This window comes from Equus asinus, chromosome 1 (genome assembly GCF_041296235.1).
Source record: "Equus asinus isolate D_3611 breed Donkey chromosome 1, EquAss-T2T_v2, whole genome shotgun sequence".
Taxonomy (NCBI): Eukaryota; Metazoa; Chordata; class Mammalia; order Perissodactyla; family Equidae; genus Equus; species Equus asinus.
Genome location: NC_091790.1, coordinates 95,141,336 through 95,162,704, shown reverse-complemented (window position 1 = coordinate 95,162,704; position 21,369 = coordinate 95,141,336). Strand labels below are relative to the sequence as shown.

The window sequence follows — 21,369 nt, the reverse complement described above, 5'->3', positions numbered from 1 at the left end:
CTTTTTGTATTTGATTGTGGTTGTAACCTGGAATGCTGTACTGCTGGTCAGGACAAGAGTGTCTGCACACACTCCAACCAACAACTGAGTGTCTCTGGGGGGAGATGCATGGACACCCTGCCCCGCCCCCCCCCCCCCCCCCCCACCATGGGCTTACCAAGGAACTCTGGCTCCAGAGAGGCCCTGGGCTCCCATGCAACGGGGAATGACTTTTGGCGTGGCCTCTGGGATTAGCTCTGCCCCTGACCCATCAGGAGCATTAATGCAGGCACAGGGTTCTCTGCAGGGGCAGCCCTCTCAGGCAGGGGGCATTGCTGTGACCGCTCCAGGGCTCCATAAAACCCCGATGAAGGCCCTGGGAGGGCTGGGGTTCCCTGGAATAGCTCTGGACTTCACAGGCACTGCAGAGAGCAGGTTTTCTCTCTTACTCATTTACCCATTTCTCCCTTATCTCATGGTAATCAGAGATCAGTACCAAGAAAGAAACTGAGTCTGGCCCAGGTAAGCATTACTCTTTCAAGTGAGCCTAAACTGCCATGTTTTGTTTACCTTCAATTAAGTTCTTCATGTGCATCTGCACAAAGCAGCTTTACCAGCACACCACATCACACAGCCTAAGGAGGGAACTATCTGTCCATATAAATGGGAAGGGATGAGGTGAACTCTGATGAGAATGTGCTTCTAGAGACAAATGGGTAGATGCTGTACTTGAAACCTTTCTGTTTAAGGTAAATTGATGGGAAAAAAGTAAGGATGAATAGTCGTTTTGTTCCCATTTCTCAAACCTGTCCATGCTGGTAAATAAAACCAGATCTTGTGAGAACCAATCACGTAATCAGATCTACCAAAGCTTGAGTAGATCTTTTGACAAGGTTGTTCAGGAATTCAGACATAGACTTTTGTTTAAAAATTAAGGAAAATATTTTGGTTACAGTAAGTCTAGTCTAAAATAGCTGTCCACAATCCCATCAGCATCAGACTCTGCTAAACTAGCTCAGATCCCTTTAGGAAGCCATGATTTTAGTCTAATGGTGAGCAAAACTAGGCTCAAGGAGATGAGCTGAGCTCCTGAGGATGGCTCAGCTGCCTGGTGACGGAATTAAGCTAAAGTTGGTTTGGGAACCTGTCTGCATCCCTTCTCTCCTTACACCATGCTGCCCCCTTTTGAAAGGATTTAATACTTTTCTTCTTTTAACGCTTTGTCAAAGAATCAAGTGGAAGAGAAGATGCAGTCAGACCTGTTATCCACATCCCCTTTTCTTCTGATACAGGTTTTAGCAGGGATCCAAGGCAGGATCACATGACATAAACCAGGTGGGGCAGACAGACACCACTGTCCTTCCCACACTAACGGGGATCTGCTGGGCAGAGCAGCCTGGATCTATCAATGCCCCTGACATTTTCTGGTGAGAAAGGAGAGAATATTGCTTCCCATTCTGCAGTTGCCAGCACAGCCCTGGGCAAGGGGTCAGGAAAAGTTCCCTTCCCCAGAGGGTCTCCTCTGTCCACTTTCTCTTCTCCTCACAGCACAGCCTTTCTGACAGACATGCTCTTAGCTGAATCCCTCAAGGGGTGCACTGTCTTCTGGCACCCTGGAAATCTTGTGTCAATTCAGAGTTAACAGCAAACCAAGAGGCACGAAGCATGCCAGCTTCGTGTGAACTATCCCACGATGGGCAGGGAAGGGGAACTTATGACTCTAGTTTCCATTATGTGAGACGAGTGGGAAACGACCATTGTCTCGGCCCAGTTCCTCCAAGGGACAAGCATTACTTTAAAAGAAAAGTTGCAGAAGCTATTTGATCTGGATAGATATTTCAGCCAATAAAATAGGCTAAGCTCTCTGATGGTTAAAAGCAGCAGAACAATTCTGGACCTTTTCTCTACTGGCAGGATCTTTTTTTTTCCTAAAGATTGGCAGCTGAGCTAACAACTATTATGAATTTTTTTTATTTTTTTCCTGCTTTTTCTCCCCAAATCCCCCCGGCACATAGCTGTATATTTTAGTTGTGGGCCCTTCTAGTTGTGGCATGTGGGGCACCGCCTCAGCATGGCTTGATGAGCGATGCCATGTCCACGCCCAGGATCCGAACCAGTGAAACCCTGGGCCGCCAAAGTGGAATGCACGAACTTAACCACTTGGCCCTGGGGCCGGCCCAGGATCTTTTCTTAAAATGAGCAAAGAGCATCCAACTGGTAGTATTTGATTTTCTCTTAATGAAACTCAATAAAGACATTGAAGGTGAGCTGTAATACTCTAAGGCTTTTGCTGTGGGACCATCTTAAAGGCAAAGACCTATTAGCAGGCATCTGAATGTTTGGAATATGCTGATTATTCTAATTGGCAACTTTAATAATGACAATTTTAGAGAGCAAGAAATTTCTGAAAAGCTTGTGAATTAAAGGGAAATGGGCCCCTGTGTAATTCAAAGATGTATAATATTGACACCTATCCTCAGGAAGGCCATGAGCCTGCTGAAGAGCGGGCCACTGTCCATGAGGAGTGTGCCACAAATCACTAAGAGCAGGCCCCAGCCCATAGGGTCAGAGGAGCTACAAACCCAGGGGACCCTCTGTGAGACAGCAGATACAATCCAGGTACAAAGCTTGACGGGATGTAGAAGAGGAAAGAGGAGAGGACAAATTTTTAACAGAAGTAGGGTAAGGGTAAGTTACAGAAGGTACGCCATGCTGTACAGTGGAGTTACGGCACAGGGCCTAGGGGAGAGGGGCCTAGAGCACTGGCTGCACGTGAGGCTCATGGGGAGGAGTCAGGCAGAGAAGAATCGTGAGGAAAATCCCTAATCCCTCACAATGCGTGTGTATGTATACGTGCGTATACGTGTGGATGCATATGCATGTGCTTGTGTGCATACATGTGGGGATGTGTGTACACATATGTATATTGTGTGTGCTGGTGTATGTGTGTATGTGCATGTGTGTGTGTGTATATGCACGTGCTTGTGTGCATACATGTGGGGATGTGTGTACACATATGTGTATTGTGTGTACTGGTGTATGTGTGTATGTGCATGTATGTGTGTGTGTATATGCACGTGCTTGTGTGCATACATGTGGGGATGTGTGTACACATATGTGTATTGTGTGTACTGGTGTATGTGTGTATGTGCATGTATGTGTGTGTATGCACGTGCTTGTGCGCATACATGTGGGGATGTGTGTACACATATGTGTATTGTGTGTACTGGTGTATGTGTGTATGTGCATGTATGTGTGTGTGTATATGCACGTGCTTGTGTGCATACATGTGGGGATGTGTGTACACATATGTGTATTGTGTGTACTGGTGTATGTGCGTATGTGCATGTATGTGTGTGTGTGTATGCACGTGCTTGTGTGCATACATGTGGGGATGTGTGTACACATATGTGTATTGTGTGTGCTGGTGTATGTGCGTATGTGCATGTATGTGTGGATGCATATGCACGTGCTTGTGTGCATACATGTGGGGATGTGTGTACACATATGTGTATTGTGTGTGCTGGTGTATGTGCGTATGTGCATGTATGTGTGTGTATATGCACGTGCTTGTGTGCATACATGTGGGGTGTGTGTACACATATGTGTATTGTGTGCACTGGTGTATGTGCGTATGTGCACGTATATGTGCGTGTGTGTGCAATGGCTTGCTGTGGTTTGATGTGAGATTTCAATGGAGGCAAACTCGCAAGTACAATTTTTGGGAAAAAGTGTTCTAATTCATATAAACAATCAAACCCTAAGAACAAAGAAAGCAAAGGCGTTCCCTTCAAATGTGCATGCAGATTTTCCTATAATTCACAAGGTAGGAAGCTTTGAATACTGATTTGTAAGTTAGTTTACTACAACTCATCAGGGGTAAGGGTTCACATGTGGCCACACTTAAGACAAACGGATTCCTTCAAACTAAATTAGGCCTCTCAGATTAAGTGGCTTATGAGCATTTTATTAACATTATGAGCTAGACGAGGAAAGGAAATGAGAACTCTGGCTGTCAATTTGTACTGGGCACGTCTGAGAGCTGCTGAGAAGACATCCCTGCGCAACATAGAAACAAAACTAAAATGAGAACAAGTCTCTTTGCAAGAACTCTGATTGTTTCTAGTACTTGTATCAAATCACGAAGGCTTCTCTGTAACTCCAGGTACCTGAGTCATCAGTTGGAGGAAATTAAGCTGATTAGACTCGTCTTCCAGCAAATTCATCTTCAAGGAAAGTAGGACAATTTTTTTTAAGAAGCAGGAAGCGTAGCTGTGGTTCAATCATCTCTCTCTCATGGTTGAGTAGATTAACTCTTCACAGCATTGTTCAAAGCGTTCCTCTCTCTTATCTGCAAAGACATTTATCCTCCATTGCTAGCTACATGTAACATGTTGTAGAGAGAGTGGCCACAAAATTCATTATCCAAACTGGGAATAATATCCAAGTAGTCTAGGAAAAGTGCCATATTGGAAAGAACACGGGACAACAGCATTTTGAGGAGTGTCCTGGACACACAGAGAAGCGTGGTCTCCCTACCTAGAAGGGAACCTGAGCTGACACCTGCTGAGGGCAGAGAGACTGCCCCCTGAAGGAGGAAACCTAAACTCCAGGCTTAGGCAACAAACTTAACTATGTGTGGAGGCATTTATCTTCCACATATTCACCCATTTGATCCTTCTAACAACTCTCTGAGGTAGGTAATAACATGATTCCCATTTCACAGGTAAGAGAAACTGAGGCACAGAGAGAGTGGCTTGCCCAAGGTCACACATCAGTAAGTGGGAAAGCCAGGCTGGCACTTGAGCAGAGGTTCTCAAACTTGGCTTCATACCAGAGCCAGCCCCGGGAGCTTCTGAAGATGGGAAAGGCCAAGCCACATCTGAGACCAACTTAAGCAGAAACTCTAGGATGGAACCAGGCATCTGTTGTTTTTTTGCCAACAAAAGTTATATTTTTTTGCCAAAAATTATATTGGCAAAATACACGGAACATAAAACTCACCATTTTAACCATTCTAAAGTGTACAATTCAGTGACATACACACATTCACAATGTTGTCCAGCTATCACTACCATCTACTTCCAGAACTTTTCATCACTCTAAAAGGAAACACTGTACCCATTAGGTGGCCACTTCCTATTCCATTCTCTCCCCAGCTCCAAAGCAACCACCAATTTGCTTTCTGACTCAGAATTCACCTATCCTGGATATTTCACATAAAAAGAATCAAACAGTATGTGGTTTTGTGTCTGGCCTCTTTCACTGAGCTTAATGATTTCAAGGTTCATCCATGTTGTAGCATGTGTCAGAACTTCATTTCTTGTTATGGCTGAATAATATTCCTTTATGTCGATATTCCACATTTTGAGTATCCAGTCATCTGTCAATGGACATTTGGGTTGTTTCCACCCTGTGGCTACTGTGCATAAAGCTGCTATGAACATCTGTGTACAAGCTTTTGCTTGAAAACCTGTTTTCAATTCTTGTGGGTATCTCAGAGTAGAATTGTTGGGTCATATGGTAATTTTCTATATTTAACTTACTGAGAAACCGCCAAACTGTTTTTCACAGCAGCTGCACCATTTTAATTTTCCACTAGCAATGAATGAAGAGTCCAATTTCTCCACATTCTTGCCAATACTTATTTTCCTTTTTAAAAAAAAATTATAGACATCTTAGTGGGTGTGAAGTGGTATCTCATGTGGTGTGGGTTTGCATTTCCCTAATCATGATAGTGGGCATCCTTTCAGGGGCTCCTTGGCCACTAGCCGTCTGCTTTTGAAAGTCATGGTTAAGAACGACTGCTCCAGGTTTTCCCCTGCCATCACACACATTGCCCAGGTGAGAGGTGGCTCACATTTTCTTCTCTCTTGAAAAAAAAAAACCTTAGAGCATCAGCCACCAACATTTTTTCCAGCTCCAACCCCATGGTGGCTGGTGTTCACATGCACGGATGAACCTGCACGAGCAGCATCTGCAGAGGAGCTGCAGCTGCCCTTCAACTTCCCCTTGGAAAAACACAGCAGAAAGTGAAAGACGGTGCTTTGCAAGGAGAAACCTTGAACAGCTTCCATCTGTTTTAAGCCAATCATTCATAAACTTTGGTACTTTACTATCAATTAACAAAATTACCAGTGACCTCACCCTTGACCCCTCTCTGAGGCTCCACTGTGTGTCTCTTGGGACACACAGCTGATTCAGTGCATGCCAGCATGGAGACAGAGAGGGGACCTCAGGGCACACACATCTCAAGGTCACCCATGAAGTTCCCTGTAAAGCCCTTTGCAGGTTTCTTTAGGTCTTCCTCATGATCTCATGTGGCCCCAGCCCTTTCCTGTGCACCTGGCCTTTAGGGCTATGTTTCTGTAGTTCTTCTGACATGTGCCTTGCATTCTCCCATTAAGACATTAACTCTTGTTGGAAATAAAAAGAAGGGATGAAGGAAGGTGACTGCAGGGGAGCTGTAAGTGCCAGAGCTCAGGGGTTGACACAGCCCAGAGGCCAGGGAGGCAGGAGAATTGGAAGGAGTGCCCTGGAGAAGATATGCAGGTTTTCCCATCTGAAGGCTGGAAACAGAGGGGACAGCAAAGGAGGTCAATGGTAGTCTGTTCAATCTTTTCAGCTCGATGTGAACAAGCCAGGAGGAAAACCAAACCACCACAATGGTTACCGAGTACAATTGCTACAATCCACTAGAACATTGGAAAGCAGATATGTCTGTTGAGATGTTTGTAATCTTAGGAGAGGTGTGATGCTCTCATCTTCCTGTGTAGGTAATGGGGACCTATGGGCAGCCTGTTCCATAAACAAGCATGGCGGACCTTCTGTCCAGGCCAGGAGTCCCTGAGCAGCGCCTGATGACAGAAGGTACTCAAGAGCGAGGAGAAGGGTTTTGTCACGCAGAGGAGAGTCACGCCTCAGCAGCCTTGGGGAAGCTGCCTGCCTCTGGGGGCATCTTAGCTCCAGGCTTGTAGGTGAATGTACATGGCTTCCCACAGGCAGACTGGACTCTCCCTGCAGAACATTCTTGCAGCAAGCTCTCTGCCAGCCTGCCCTCAGCCATCCCCCGAGGCCTTCTTCGTCGTGGGTCAGAAAAAGCTTCCTTACCTTCCCTCACCTGGATCATTTGGGTGTCGGACAGTTGGGATGACTGGGGAGAGGGCAACAGAAGTGGAGAGGGTTGATTTTCTCTTTTCTTTCCTTCTCTCGCTCTTTCAGAATTTTGGCTCCACTTCTGGCTCCTGTTAGCATCAGATTCTCTCGGAGCTGGATTCTAAGGGACAACTCTGCTAGCTTTAAGCAAAGAGAGTGCTCTTCAAAGTCTCCCTCTTCCCAAGTTTGGGGTACCCTCCCTACCTGCCCACTGGACCTCCATTTCCCTTCATCTTCTCTCTCACTCTGCTGCATCTGAGGCTTTGGCCCAGAGATCATGTCAACACACGTGAGGTCTTGTTCCAGCCTCTCTCCTTTCTGGCCAACATCAATGCCCTCTGGCTTTCACAGCTCATTCCCAAATCTCCTTAGCTCCCTCCCTGGGAACTCTGCCAACTGGAAATGCATGTCTTTCTCTCACTGTGGCTCTCATCTGTTCTGGCGCATGCTGGCTGATCCACTCCCTCTAGCAGCCCTTCAGTAACAGGCCTGCAAGAAACCAAGGAGTGAGGGAGACCAGGAGTGAGCTTTCTAGAATCTCAGCAAAGGCTATGTGTGTGAGTGAAACCACCCAGGTGATTCTGGAGCGCTCCCCTGTCAGAGACCGGCCTGCAGCACCCTTGTCCTGTAGAGAATCCTTGTTCCAGCCGGTGTCCACTGAACAATGTCCCCAACCTCCTTATTCATTTAGTATGTATGTGTGTGTGTGTAAATTGTATACACACATACACATATATGGTAACATGTTCTACCATAAAAAGTCTCTTATTATAAATACTGAAGTTCTCAATTCTGATTTTAATACAGAAACCTCCACCCCTATTTCTGGATTATTTTTCCAAGTCCCTGAGATGAACCTCACATTTCCGATGTCAGGGTCTGCTATAAACACCAAGCCTGAGGGTGGTTCATTGTTCCCAAAAGGGCTCTTTCCATAGCCACACTGTTCCACTGCTTGGCTTGGTTTTTTCTCCATTTTCTGAGTCAAAAAGAGACACCAGTGTCTGTCACCTCTCCTGGATAGCACGCTCTCTTGACGACTGCAGCCAGAAAGGCTGCAAATACCTGAGTTCTTACCACCATGGTGGCGGACGGTTTCTCCCCAAAACGGCAGTAACAGGCAGTTGCCCTGGAATCTTCCCCACCTGAGGGTCATGAGCAGGTGTGTCCAGGCTCCTGGCTTCCTCCCAATCACACTTTCTTCAGGAGTCATGCAGTCCCGTGTGCAGCTCACATCAGAAGCAAATGCCTTCCCCACTGGGCTGCAGCTTTCTCTCTCGCTTTATGAGCAGTTTTTAAACTGGCTGGCCCACTTGCACGTTGAGCTTTTGTGCCCTGGAAGGCACGTGGACATCTCTCCTCCAGACATGACAGATCAGAAACCAAATGCTCTCCCCTCCTGGGGACCCACCTGCCCTTCTCAGTTTCCACAAGGTAGTGACATGTGAGTGATTTGGCTAAGAAAGTATAAAAAAGTAAGAAAATAAATGTTCCAAATTTTTTAAAAATAGATTTAAGCCTTGTTCACAGTTCAGAGCATCTCCCTCATGCTATAGTGTGCTCACTGAAACGACACAAAATGCCAAAGGGCAGACCCTGAGGCTCACTGATAGCTGCCCTGCAACGACTGCAGCAGCCCTCTAATTGCTCAGTCAGGAGCTACAAGCCCCAAAAGAAACTGACAAGCAATCACACCAGCAAAAAGTAGTGGGAGATTTCCTAGCTTACTTAGCTGGAACTCTGAATCATTTCTTCCTGAGCAGAAAGGGACCCAGAGCTTGGCTTAGTGCAAACCCTGGGAGGCCCCCAGCAGACGTGCCAGGTAACCTCACCACCTGCTCACCAATGGCCTCTGGCTGTCCCCCCTCAGGTGCATCAGCTTTTTCTGTTGAGGAAGATTAGTCTTGAGCTAACATCTGTGCCAATCCTTCCTCTATTTTGTATGTGGGTTGCTGCCACTGCATGGCTGACAAATGGGGTAGATCTGCACCTGGGATCCGACCCCACAAACCTGGGCCGCCAAAGTGGAACACACTGAACTTAACCACTAGGCCACTGGGTTGGGCCCTCATCAGCATTTTAAGGATCTGACTCTGGCTTCATAGCACCTCTGTCTCACGTGTCATGTGATCTCAGGACAAAATACACTCCTATTCCAAAGTCATAATTTTCGATGTGCACACTCTACAACCATGTCATGAAGATGTAAGTGATATGAAGGGAGGTGCTGAAGCAGAATAGCAGTCAAAGCTAGAGGAGCATCCCAGGAAGGGCTGCAGGGCTCAGGACAAACCAGAGCAGACACTGTAAGTCTTCCCGAAACGCCTGGTAAGTGCTGATTCAAAGTGAGAATGAATTTAAGACGAGGGGACCATGTTAATTGTAAGTCAAATAAAAATCAATTACTTTGCCTTACTAGAAAAGTCCTCATATCTGAGGCCTGTTGAATAGCACGCCGACTCCCACCTCTCATGCTATCCAGATACTTAGCGCCAGTTCAATTTGGTTGGCGCCATGGGTCCTCCTTCTCCCCTTCCCAGGCCCCATGAATCCCTCATGCAAGCTGCTCCGGCATTTAGGATCCCAGGGCTATCTGCATTCTTATAGAAACCATCTCGCCTGCATGTCTCGTTAGCATACTGCCAGACCAAAAGCAAGAGAACAAGTTGGCAACCAACTGCTAATTACTATTTCAATGGTTCCCAGGCAGTCCCTTCTTCTAGTGAAATCCACCGCTGTGAGCTCTTTCACGGGGTGCTGCTGCTTCCCACAGCCCTACCTACATCGCCTGTTGCTAAGAAGGAGGAGGCAAAGGCAGAACAGGATTCCAAAACCAAAAGCGGTTTCCTGTACAAATTAATTGGTTGTACAAGTCTGCTTGCAAGTGGTATCTTCTCTCATCCTTGTCATATGATTCACCTGTGGATTAGGTAGGAGTAGAGGCAGGGCCTGGTGATGGTCTTAGGGGCATTGCCAGAGATGGGAACGCTCTGGTTGCCCCAGGATGGGCATTCTGTGACTCAGATATTCCCTCCATGGCTGGGCCTCGAGCATCCTCAGAATGGGGCCACCAATGAACCAATCCCAGCTGTAGGCCTTCTTTCAGGTACAAGGGCTATCATGTTCAGCTAGAGCTGAGGACCACTTACCTGAGCCTGCTAGGGAGCAACACTCTTTCATGTTCCTAAGATTAAACTCAAACATTGTTAGACTTTACCCTGCCTTCTAGTTTTGTCCTCTACGGTGGGTCCCAGCTGCCCTAGTGGGCTCTAAGTTCTTATCAAACACTTGCTGTCTCTGGGGAGAAGCCCACAACACAGACAAAGGATGCTTTTCATGACACATCACCGACGTTATGCACACAGGGACTTTGGCTTTCAAGTGCTGCCTTTCTGCTTCTTAATAATATCTCACTGTCAATTTTGCTTTATCACTACCAACTAGTTATTATGGCTGGTAATTAAAATATACAGTAGCAAGATATTTAGCAAATAATTTTCAAATAACTAGAATAAAAATAAGGAACTGTCCATACACATATGCTAAAACAAATGTAAACATAATCTCCTTCAAATTTTCTTGTGTGATATTTCATTAATGAATCCATTTTTATTTTATTAACATTAATATTTCTATTCATTGCCAATTTGAAATTTAATTGAAAATTTATTGACATTAATTTTGAGTAATATTTCAGTAATGAAATGTTAACACATTTAATATGCGTTATTAAATTTAAATTGCTGAAGATTTTTTTGTGCTTCTGTTTTGGGTTTACAGCATGTTCAATTACCTACAATCTCACATATAAGTTTATATTCTCTTACAAATTAAATGACCAAATGGCTGCTGAGAACAATTCAACGTGAACTCAAACCATTCTCTTAGAGCCTCTCCTTTCTGAACATCCAGGGAAGGAGGAGAGAGTGGAAGCAGATGTGGTAAGAAGGCTGCAGGCTCTTCGGCCCCACCTCAGGGTAATATCAGAACTGCCAGTTGTCTAGCAAAATCCATTCTCCTCTTCTTTGATTCAATCTAAGTGCTGTCTCATGGTGGCCAGCTAAGCTATATTTCCCAGGCTCCCTTACAGCTCTATGTAGCCACATCAAAGTTTTCACCAATAATATGTGAGTGGATGTGACATGCATGCAACTTCCAGATGGGCCTATGGTTGGAACCTCTTGCACATGGCCCTTCATCACCATTCCTTCCAGCTGATGGAAAGGCAGATGTCTGTGGTCATCTTGGTCTCCTGTTTGTTGAAAGGTTAGTGCCTCCAACCCTGGACAACTCCAGTCTTGGAAATACTATGAGAGGAATCAAGAACTTTTTATCTAAGCCTCCTCTGAATTTGGAGAACTTACTTGTTATAGCAGATTAACCTACCCTTATAATACGGTGGCCATAGTCAAAATCGTTTGACTGCCACTCATATTACCCTACAGCAGAAGCCCTGAATTTGTGCAAAATTGAGGAAGAAAATCCATTATCATTTTAAACAACAGCCCTAAGTAGAAAGTCTGAGAAGGTGACCGGTTGCTAGATCTAAAAATGAACAGGGTGGGACTAACGTGTTATGCTCCACACTGGAACAGCCCAGCCCTTTATAGGAGTGACCACAGGCCAGCCTCCTAGACCCTCAACCCTTGGTCATAACCTACCCCCACAATCAGCTTCCGAACGGCTCCATAGCTTTATCCCGCACAGGAACAAGGTTCTAGACTCACCTCCCATGAGTGCACCTGTTCATTGGTCCTGTTAACTTGGAATATCCAGTATTCCAAGAATCATCTGACAGCAAAAAGTTATACGTATAGTCCATGACTTCTCCTCTCTAACCATTGCACCCTAACTTCCAGTCCTGGCTTCTCAAGAGTAAAGGAAATGCCCTCCTTGTGCTATGTCTAACTCCCTCCTCAGAAGGGAGCCTGGGTGACACATGGCCTCCTCATGATGGGGGACGATGCTGGTCTTTGCTAGTTTCAGAGGAAGATGCAGCTCCAGCACAGCAGCCAGAGAGCAGTGGGAAGTTTTCCTCTCTGCGGATCAGGACCAGTAGCGGTTACCACTGCTCCCTGGTAGTGGCAACAAGGGCCAAGATGTGAAGGGGCTTTGAGAGCCTCAGATGGCAGGTACCATCCAGCTGACATTCACAGCTCAGGCGGAACAGGTGATATTCCAAAGGAGGCAGCAGACCTCGCTACAATTTTGTTTAAGAATATAATCAATATCATTGTGACTCATCAAAAACATTAAAATGAAGCTTCTCTCATTTCTTCCCGGCTCACAGCTGGGATTTAGAGCACCTCCCCTTCTCCTTGACAGTCAATGTCCTTGTCACAGACAAGGCTGGGCCATGGGGTGTCATTAGTGCCTGGCAGGTGTTTGGAAAGGTGGCTACTGGCACGCCTGCCAGGTCATCCCAATCCCTGACCTCCATGGGGTGAGGCCAGAAGTTCAAGGAGATGAGAGGGCATTAAGAGTTCCCCAGAACTGTCAGTGGAACTGTGGAAGACCAGCTCTTATTCTGAAGCTCCCACTCTGCCCCCTTTCCAACAAGGAATCGTCATTCAAAATCTCTGCATAAAAATTTATTGTGTTGGCAAATAAAGAAATTGAAACAGTAATCAAAAACCTCCCCAAAAATAAAAGTCCAGGGCCAGACAGCTTCTCTGGAGAATTCTACCAAACATTCAAAGAAGATTTAGTACCTATCCTTCTCAAACTATTCCAGAAAATTGAAGATGGAGCACTTCTTAACGCATTCTATGAAGCCAACATCACCCTGATCCCAAAACCAGACAAGGACAACACAAAGGAGGAAAACAACAGGAAAATATCACTGATGAACATAGGTGCAAAAATCCTCAACAAAATTCTGGCAAACCAAACACAACAATACATTAAAAAGATCATACACCATGATCAAGTGGGATTTATACCACGGACACAGGCATGGTTCAACATCCACAAGTCAATCAATGTGATACACAACATCAATGAAATGAGAAACAAAAACCACATGATCATCTCAACGGATGCAGAGAAAGCATTCGACAAGATCCCACGTGCATTTATGATAAAAACTCTCAATAAAACGGGTGGCGAAGGAATGTACCTCAACATAATAAAGGCCATATATGAAAACCCCACAGTCAACATCACACTCAATGGGCAAAAGCTGAAAGCCAACAGTATGAAAAGGATCTTTTCAGACACCATGTCTTCTCAGACAAGGGAAACAATAAAAAGAATAAACAAATGGGACTTCATCAGACTAAAGAGCTTCTTCATGGCAAGGGAAAACAGGATTGAAATAAAAAAACAACCCACCAATTGGGAAAAAATATTTGCAAGTCATATATCCAACAAAGGGTTAATCTCCATATCATATAAAGAACTCATACAACTCAACAACAAAAAATCAAACAACCCGATCAAAAAATGGGCAGGGGACATGAACAGACATTTCTCCAAAAATATATGGACGGCCAATAGGCACATGAAAAGATGCTCATCACCACTGATCATCAGGGAAATGCAAATCAAAACTACACTAAGATATCACCTTACACCTGTTAGAATGGCAAAAATAACCAAAACAAAAAGTAACAAATGTTGGAGAGGTCGTGGAGAAAAAGGAACCCTCATACACTGCTGGTGGGAAAGCAAACTGGTGCAGCCACTGTGGAAAACAGTATGGAGATTTCTCAAAAAATTAAAAATAGAAATACCCTATGACTCAGCCATCCCACTACTGGGTATCTATCCAAAGAACTTGAAATCAGCAGTTCCAAAGTCCCACGCACCCCTATGTTCATTGCAGCATTATTTACAAAAGCCAAGACGTGGAAGCAACCTAAGTGCCTATCAACTGACGATTGGATAAAGAAGATATGGTATATATATATACAATGGAATATGACTCAGCCATAAAAAAGGGTAAAATCATCCCATTCACAACAACATGGATGGACCTTGAGGGTATTATGTTAAGTGCAATAAGCCAGATAGAGAAAGACAATCTCTGTATGACTCCACTCATTGGTGGAAGTTAAACATGTAGACAAACAGAACAGATCTTAGTGGCTACCAGGGGAAAGGGGGGTGGGAGGTGGGCATAAAGGGTGAAGTGGTGCACCTACAACACGACTGACAAACAATAATGTACAACTGAAATTTCACAAGGTTGTAAACTATCATAATCTTAATAAAAAGTTAAAAAAATTTATTGTGTTGGGCAGCTGGGATAAATGCTTCAGCATTACTAAATTTTTTTTCCTGTGCTAAACCTAACTTTGCTTATACTTTATCTTTAGCATATAATATAAACTATTAACAAATAGAACCAGAAATTAATTTTCACCAGCCATGCTTCTGAACGTGGCATGCATGCATGCAACAGGTGCCTGTTAGCTCCTCCTCCCACTCCAGGCACTGCACTAGGTGCTAGAATACAGGCATGAAAGTAAGAGTAGTAATAATAATAACAACAGCTCTTGCCCTCAGAGAGCTTAAAGTCATCTCCCCTTTTTGCTACCAGCTGACTGCAATCTTTCAACAACCCCAGGCTGAGATGGTTGTTGAGATCAGCAGAGAGCCTTTAAAGGCAGTGGCAGTGTGATTCTTGGCACAGATGAGTCAACTGAGGTGACTGGAAAGAGAAGATTAGAGACCACTCACTGCCAGAGTCATCAAATGTGCAAGACTAAGAAAAATAATGACCGCCAGCATGACACGGTGAGAAGAAGACTGCACAGTTCATTTTACTCGACTTCATTTCCACAGATTTCAATCCCTTTCCCCATGAATGAAAGAATTCTCAGAAGCCGATACCTCAGGAGTAGTATGTGTTGAACCCAGTGGCCTCCAAGCCAGTCAACGTCTGACCTAATGGAACCTAAACAGTGGACATTACATCTGCCAGGTAACATGGAAGCTATTCTACCCGAATTGTTTAGAGTCGACCTGAAGCATCTGTTCCAGGTCCCCATAGAATGATTTGTACGGAGGGCAGCCTGCATCCCTAGTTATGGAAATGCCAATGCGCACTTCTGCTGACCCCCAAGCGGCCGCGCAGGACTCACATCTCACCGAGACAGAGACGCCAAGGAAACACCGACGCAAGGGAAAACCACATGTGTTTCTGTAAGTCATATTTTCAAAGGAATACGCTTCACAACCATTTGCCTATATATTTTTTACTATAAAGCTAGAAAATCATCCAATCTAAGACAGAAATCCATTACACTAAAAGAAAATAAATATCAAAGACAATTGGCTTAAGAAATATTGCTAAATATGTATTCTTATAGTTCAACCAAAACACTCTGACCAAAAATATATATGTATATTTTTATATAATATATATTATATATTTATATATAATATCTATATTTTGTCTATATTTATATACATATATATATATTCTTTTAAGCCAGGGAGGCAGAAATATTTCTTTACCTTTTTATTCCTCTTGGTTTTGCTTCCTTTTCTTTTTCTCAGAATGTCCAGGCATTAGTTATTGTCCAAGTTTATCAGATTATCCCAGTCTGAAGCTCAGTGCCAAAATTTATGAAACTTCCCTCCTGAAAGTTGATCTCAGTATCTCCTCCAACAGGAGACGCCAGGCTCCCCAGGAGTCACCGGCAGGAAATGTCACACATAAGTATTAGGCATTTATTGGAGGCTGTCATTCAGAAGCGTCATGCTTACGAGGTAATTATAGACCCAAAATATATCATCTGGGGCAGCAAACATTCTTAGCCACACAAATATAGGCATCGTGCTGATCATGAGATGAAAAGAAAGCTCTGATCCTTCTCACCCAGACTGAGTGCCAAATATTGAGAAGTAGTAAGTAATCTGTGCAGTCTGTTTTAGGGTATACGTGTTTCCAATCTATAGTTATTAAAAACTGCCCTTGACACACACAGACACACACACAACACACACAGAAACATGAACATGCAGGAACACAAGCACACACGCACACACGGGAACCATAATCTAAAGCATCCCATCTGGCGTGTCCCCTGTTCTGGCGGCAGCCCCTCCTACCAGGCCTGCCTCTCCCCACATCCTCCCAAGGGACCAGCTCACGGTCTGAGTCTCGGCTGAACCTGGCCCTCTCTGAGCAGACCCTCCTTGTCCTCCTGCGCAGGACAGCTGCCCCTCTGCTCTTTTGGTCCCTAAGTCTGGTCCACCACCGCACCAGTGCTGCCCGCCTGGTCCTCAGCAGCATCAGCTTCACCAGGGAGCTCCATAGAATGCCAAATCGCAGCCCCCCGCCCCACTCCGAATCAGAATTCTCATGAGACCCTGTGATACACTTGGAGTCTGACAGCACCAGGAGGGGAGCTCCCCTGTGCGTGTCTTTCTGAATGCAGGGCTTGGCCTGGCTCCTTTCCGTATCCCAGTGTCCTCTGGTCTCCCATTGCACAGGCTCGGAGGAAGTCTGCCCAGAGAGGTGCTGGGGCAGGGGCAGACAGAGAGGGTCATCTGTGATTAGTTATTTTGGAGCAGGCCCTGCACTCTTCTCTTCCTTCGATTTTCCCTCCCTCCCTCCCCTTCCCTCCCTTCCTTGTATCATTCCTTGTCTATTTTTTTCCCCAATATTAACTGTTCTTATTCTATGAGTCACGATTCAGACCTTCAAAATAAATCATCACATACATGGCTACAACATACAACAATATTGCATCCTGTTTATGGACATATACCCATTTACTATGGGTATTTATTAAACTTAAAACCTTCCAAAGGGTTGTGACCCCTGGGGAAGGAAGGAGGGAACAGAGTATGTTAGGGTTACAGAGGTGGCTTCACCTGTGTTTGCTGAGCTTCTTAAAAATTAACACAAAGATATGAAATAAATTTGGCTAAACATGAACATTAGTTAATTGTGGGTGGTTGATACATGACTGCTTATTGTACAATTTTCTACGAATTGGAACTATGCCAAAATTTTGCACAGGAGAAGAGACCCTCAAAGTGGGGCTTGTGGTTAAGGGGTGGAGCCGGAGCTCACAGAGGTGGGGGGAGTGAGAGGCTACCCCCTCACTCACTCACTCACTGGGAGTCCAGGCCTGTAACGACAGCTCAAAAAGAAGAGAAGGAAGGAATCTACGTTAACATGGGGCAAATTTAAGATGGAGAAATCAAGAAAACATGACACCTGGGCAGAGAAAGTGAAGGCCACGCAGACAGAGAAGTCCAGCCCAAGCTCTGCAAGGAGAGAGCAAGGGAGGCCGGGCCCTGAGAGGCTCCAGGATGGAGCACTATCCCAGGGGGATCTGACCCAGGTCACCCAGAGCCAGGCCTGGAGCATAGGCATGATCGGGGAGAATGTCCTGGGACGCAGACCTCACGCTGGGAAGGGAGGAGGGACTGCAGATGGCAGCCCCACCACACTGCCCGCAAACCAAGAGACACTCGGGGAGAAAAACTCATTCCAAACAAAAAGTGTTTTTCTCTTCTCTGATTGCTACAGAAGGAGCTCAGAAGACTATCAAGGACAGCACAGCTGGACTGCAGACATGGGTGTGTGGCTAGAGGCAGGACAGGTGGAGGCTGGCAGCACAGTGACGGGGGGAGAGTGATGAAACAGGTGGGACAAGGATTCAACCATCATTTGAAAGTACAAATCTGGGGAAAGCTCCTGTACACCATCCACGTCCTTTTTCAACAATCTGGATTGAGACACAAGAAAAGTGTGTCTAGAAACGCAGAGAATGTCTCCACGATGGGAAGAGGTTGGGGGAGAATGTCTGGAAGGTGGGAGGGCACGTGGACTGTCTACGTGAGTGAGGTGAGGCTGCTCTGAGCAGCAGGTGCCATGTCTGGACCCACCTTCTGAAAGCCTCGCTTTGCCTGCTACGTGTACAAGGCAGGACCGACAGCAGTGAGACGGGAAAGGCAGCCCATGCGGAGTGTGGCCCATGAGGCCTGTGGGAGAGCGACCATGAGCTGCGCCCAGCGGGAGATTCTGAAGGCAGCAGATGGGATTTGAGGATGGATGGCAGACGGACTGCGGGAAAAGAGAGGAAGCAAAAGGGACTCCAAGGTTTGGCCTAAGCCACTGTGATGACAGAGGTGTCATTTCCCTAGATAGGGAGGGAGGCGGAGGGACTGGGAGCTCTGCTTCTCTCTGCTCCTTGGTTTCAGAAGCGACTTAGACGCCACTCACTCAACCAACCTGTGTGCAGGCAACTGAGATTCTAGAGTTTTAGACACGTCCCTCAAAGAGCAGGGAGAAGGCCACAGAAAAATACAGACACTAGAAAAAAATAGATACGCATGTTTTAAGGAACACAAGGAAAATCAGTATTTTGAGAGGAACATTTTCTACCTTTCACCCATACAAACATTAAATTTTCAGTCAAGAGTTTAAAAATTTATGCTGCTGGTTTTCACTTCGAGAACTAAGTATTGGCATTAGGCACTCCCGACCAACCTTTCAGGCTCTAGTTACATATTAACCTCATTCTAAGAATCATAGGCTTTGGAAAATAACTCAGTAAGCTTTAAAAACAAAACCTTCCTCTGATAGTTTCCAGATTTACATTAGAGAGAGCGTGATATGAAAACTTTAAAAGCTATGTTTAATGGGCAAACAGGTACGTGAAGAAGCTTAGGATCATTTTTCTAAATTACACTTTATGCTCTCTTTCCTTTGCACTATTTGATTTTGGTTCCCTAATATCTCTGCAAGTGTCTTTCATAAGGGAAGATGCCAAATGAAAAGGGCTTTTGGGACAAAGATGGCCCTTACATTATTTATAATACCAGAGGAAAAAGCAACAAGTAATGGGGAAGAGCGATGCCACTTTACCAAGTGCTGACTATGGGTGTATCCGTGTGCTTGGTGCCCATTCAATCTCCTTTAATCCTTGGAGGAGCCCTGGGAGGGTGTGAGTACAAACCCACCGTACACGCGGGGAAGACAAAGCTCTCAGAGGTCGCAGAGTTGTACGCGCTAAAGTCAGAATCCAAATTCAAGCAAACAAAAAAAAAGGTCACACCTTTCCCTCTTCATGGAGGCTCATACAACCGTTAAAGAAATTATTAAGAGAACTCGCCGTACTAGAGCGAATTGTCAATGACATGATGCTAAGTGAAAAAAGTGCCTCTCTATGCATCTCAGAGTTGGCCTTATGTACAAAGCAGAGAAAGAAAGGCTCAAGAGAATACACAAAGTGACAAGAAATTGTGTTGGACTGTAGGCATCCACTTTCCAAACTTTCCAGATGATATTTATTATCTAATTTTGAATACAAAACACTTTTGAACGGTACAAGCTATACTCTCAAAATATCTCTTCAAAACTGATTTATAACAAAAATTAGTTCTACATCAGAAACATGTGGCTCAGCCTTTTGGACATATTCTTCTGCCCTCATTTGTGAACATTCCAAAAACAGCGATTTTTACGTTTTCCAGGCCAGGAGGATCCAGTTTCCCCAGGACTCTCTGTGCTTGTGAACATGCTGCCCCCTTATGGCAAAACTGACTCAACACACACTTCTGGGAACATTTAGAAGTTCTTTAGAATCCACTTACAACAGGATTTTTAACAGGCCTGCGCAAGCTGGGCAGAAATACAGGATCTCTGATAAGCATGGTACTCGGGGCAGCTAAAATTATGGAATTTGCTCCACAAGTTAGTTTTGAATAACTTTTTCCAAAACTGCTGCTTTACTGGTGGGCGTCCCTAAAACTTCTGGGCTGCTAAGTGCAGGACCCCAGTGCTGCAGCAGCCTCCATGAGGCCAAGCTACTTGTGTGCAACACTCCAACCTGGATTCAGAAATGCATTAGGGTTCTGGACATGGAAGTCACTTCAGAACACAGGGAGTGACTCCTTCCACCCATGAGAAGCAAAGGCTAGGATGACAGAATATTTGCATAATTGCCTTAACAGGGCACATGGAAAAATGCCCCTGGATGATTTTTGATTTTTTTAATTGAGGCAGAGATTTTTTAAATCATTCAAGAGACTTTTTGTGGTAACAATCAATGCAGTGGTTATCTGATGAAGCTCATGTTGATAAACTTTAGATTAGTCAAATTTATAGAATTTGGCTTTTTTGAACCAAGGCAAGAGGCCCACAAACGGTCAGTTACTTCTCACCGTTCATTTTACAATTTTCTCAATGTCTGTCTCACAGTTAATAACAGAACCAGGGTTAGAATAGGGGCCACTTTACTCCTACGCAGAGCATTTTCTACTTTACCATATGGTGTTTTGTGTGTGTGGTATTTTTGTGTGCTGAATTACAAATTAACTCAGGTACTTTGTTACGTCAGTGTGTATAATTTATCACTGATGTTTACACGCCTTAGGAAAACAGCAGATGGAGAAAGAGACCTGGGAGCCATTCCCATCTCACCACTAACCCCATCCAATGGTGCCTGACCACATCCCCTCCCTGTGTCTCAGGGTGAGAAGTGTGGCATGAAGGAAGTGTACACTATGCATGAACATAGAGGAGAGTTTCCTGAAAAATGTAAAATTCCAGGAAACTGCTTGAAATTATGTGGGAGGTGATTATATTCACTATGATTCAAGGACCTTTTGATTGAGAAAATGAAGATGTGGACCGAGGGGTTAAATTTGTATGCTCTGTTTTGGCAGCCCAGCATTTTCTGGTTGGGATCCTGGGCGCAGACTTAGCACCGCTCATCAGGCCACGCTGAAGTGGCGTCCCACATGCCACAACTAGAAGGACCCACAACTAGAATATACAACTATGTACGGGGGGCTTTGGGGAGAAAAGAAGAAAAAAGAAGATTGGCAACAGATGTTAGCTCAGAGCCAATCTTTAAAAAAAAAATGAAGATGTATCTTGAATAGAGTAAACTTTAGTTTACATAAAATTAACCAAACTTTCCAGGGAAGATTTGATTACTTTGACCATCTACATTAGGATAATTTTTAAAAATGCAAATCTATTCTCTTCAGACTCTTCAGGTTATAGATATGATAAACCACTTACATTTTCTCAAGGATAAATAACAAACAATAATAACTGCAAACTTTCTAATAGGACTTCAGTCAAGTTTACCTATCATTTTAGAGTACTTCCTAAGGGTGTTAGCTGAGCTCTGTAATTGCTAATCCTTACACTGATCCTGTGGGTGGATAGTGTCACCCCCATTATACAGATGAGAAAGTGGAGACAGAGAGGTCTCCTACGCTGCGTGTGATTGAAAGCTCAGCTCTCACACGGGAAGG

At 44.8% G+C, this 21,369-nt stretch overlaps 1 protein-coding gene across 16 annotated transcripts in view; it reads right to left on the bottom strand.

The window, feature by feature from the left end:
- The window catches only part of COBL (cordon-bleu WH2 repeat protein), a 281,679-nt gene that overhangs the window by 123,135 nt on the left and 137,175 nt on the right, over positions 1 to 21,369 (bottom strand). For 8 of the 16 annotated variants that reach the window (XM_070496988.1, XM_070496931.1, XM_070497372.1 and 5 more), the window contains one exon: positions 11,292 to 11,441. The exons of the other annotated variants lie outside the window; for them this stretch is intronic. In XM_070496988.1, coding sequence (XP_070353089.1) covers positions 11,292 to 11,441 — 150 coding nt within the window. The remainder of the gene's footprint in view (positions 1 to 11,291; positions 11,442 to 21,369) is intronic. 16 annotated transcript variants of the gene reach the window in all.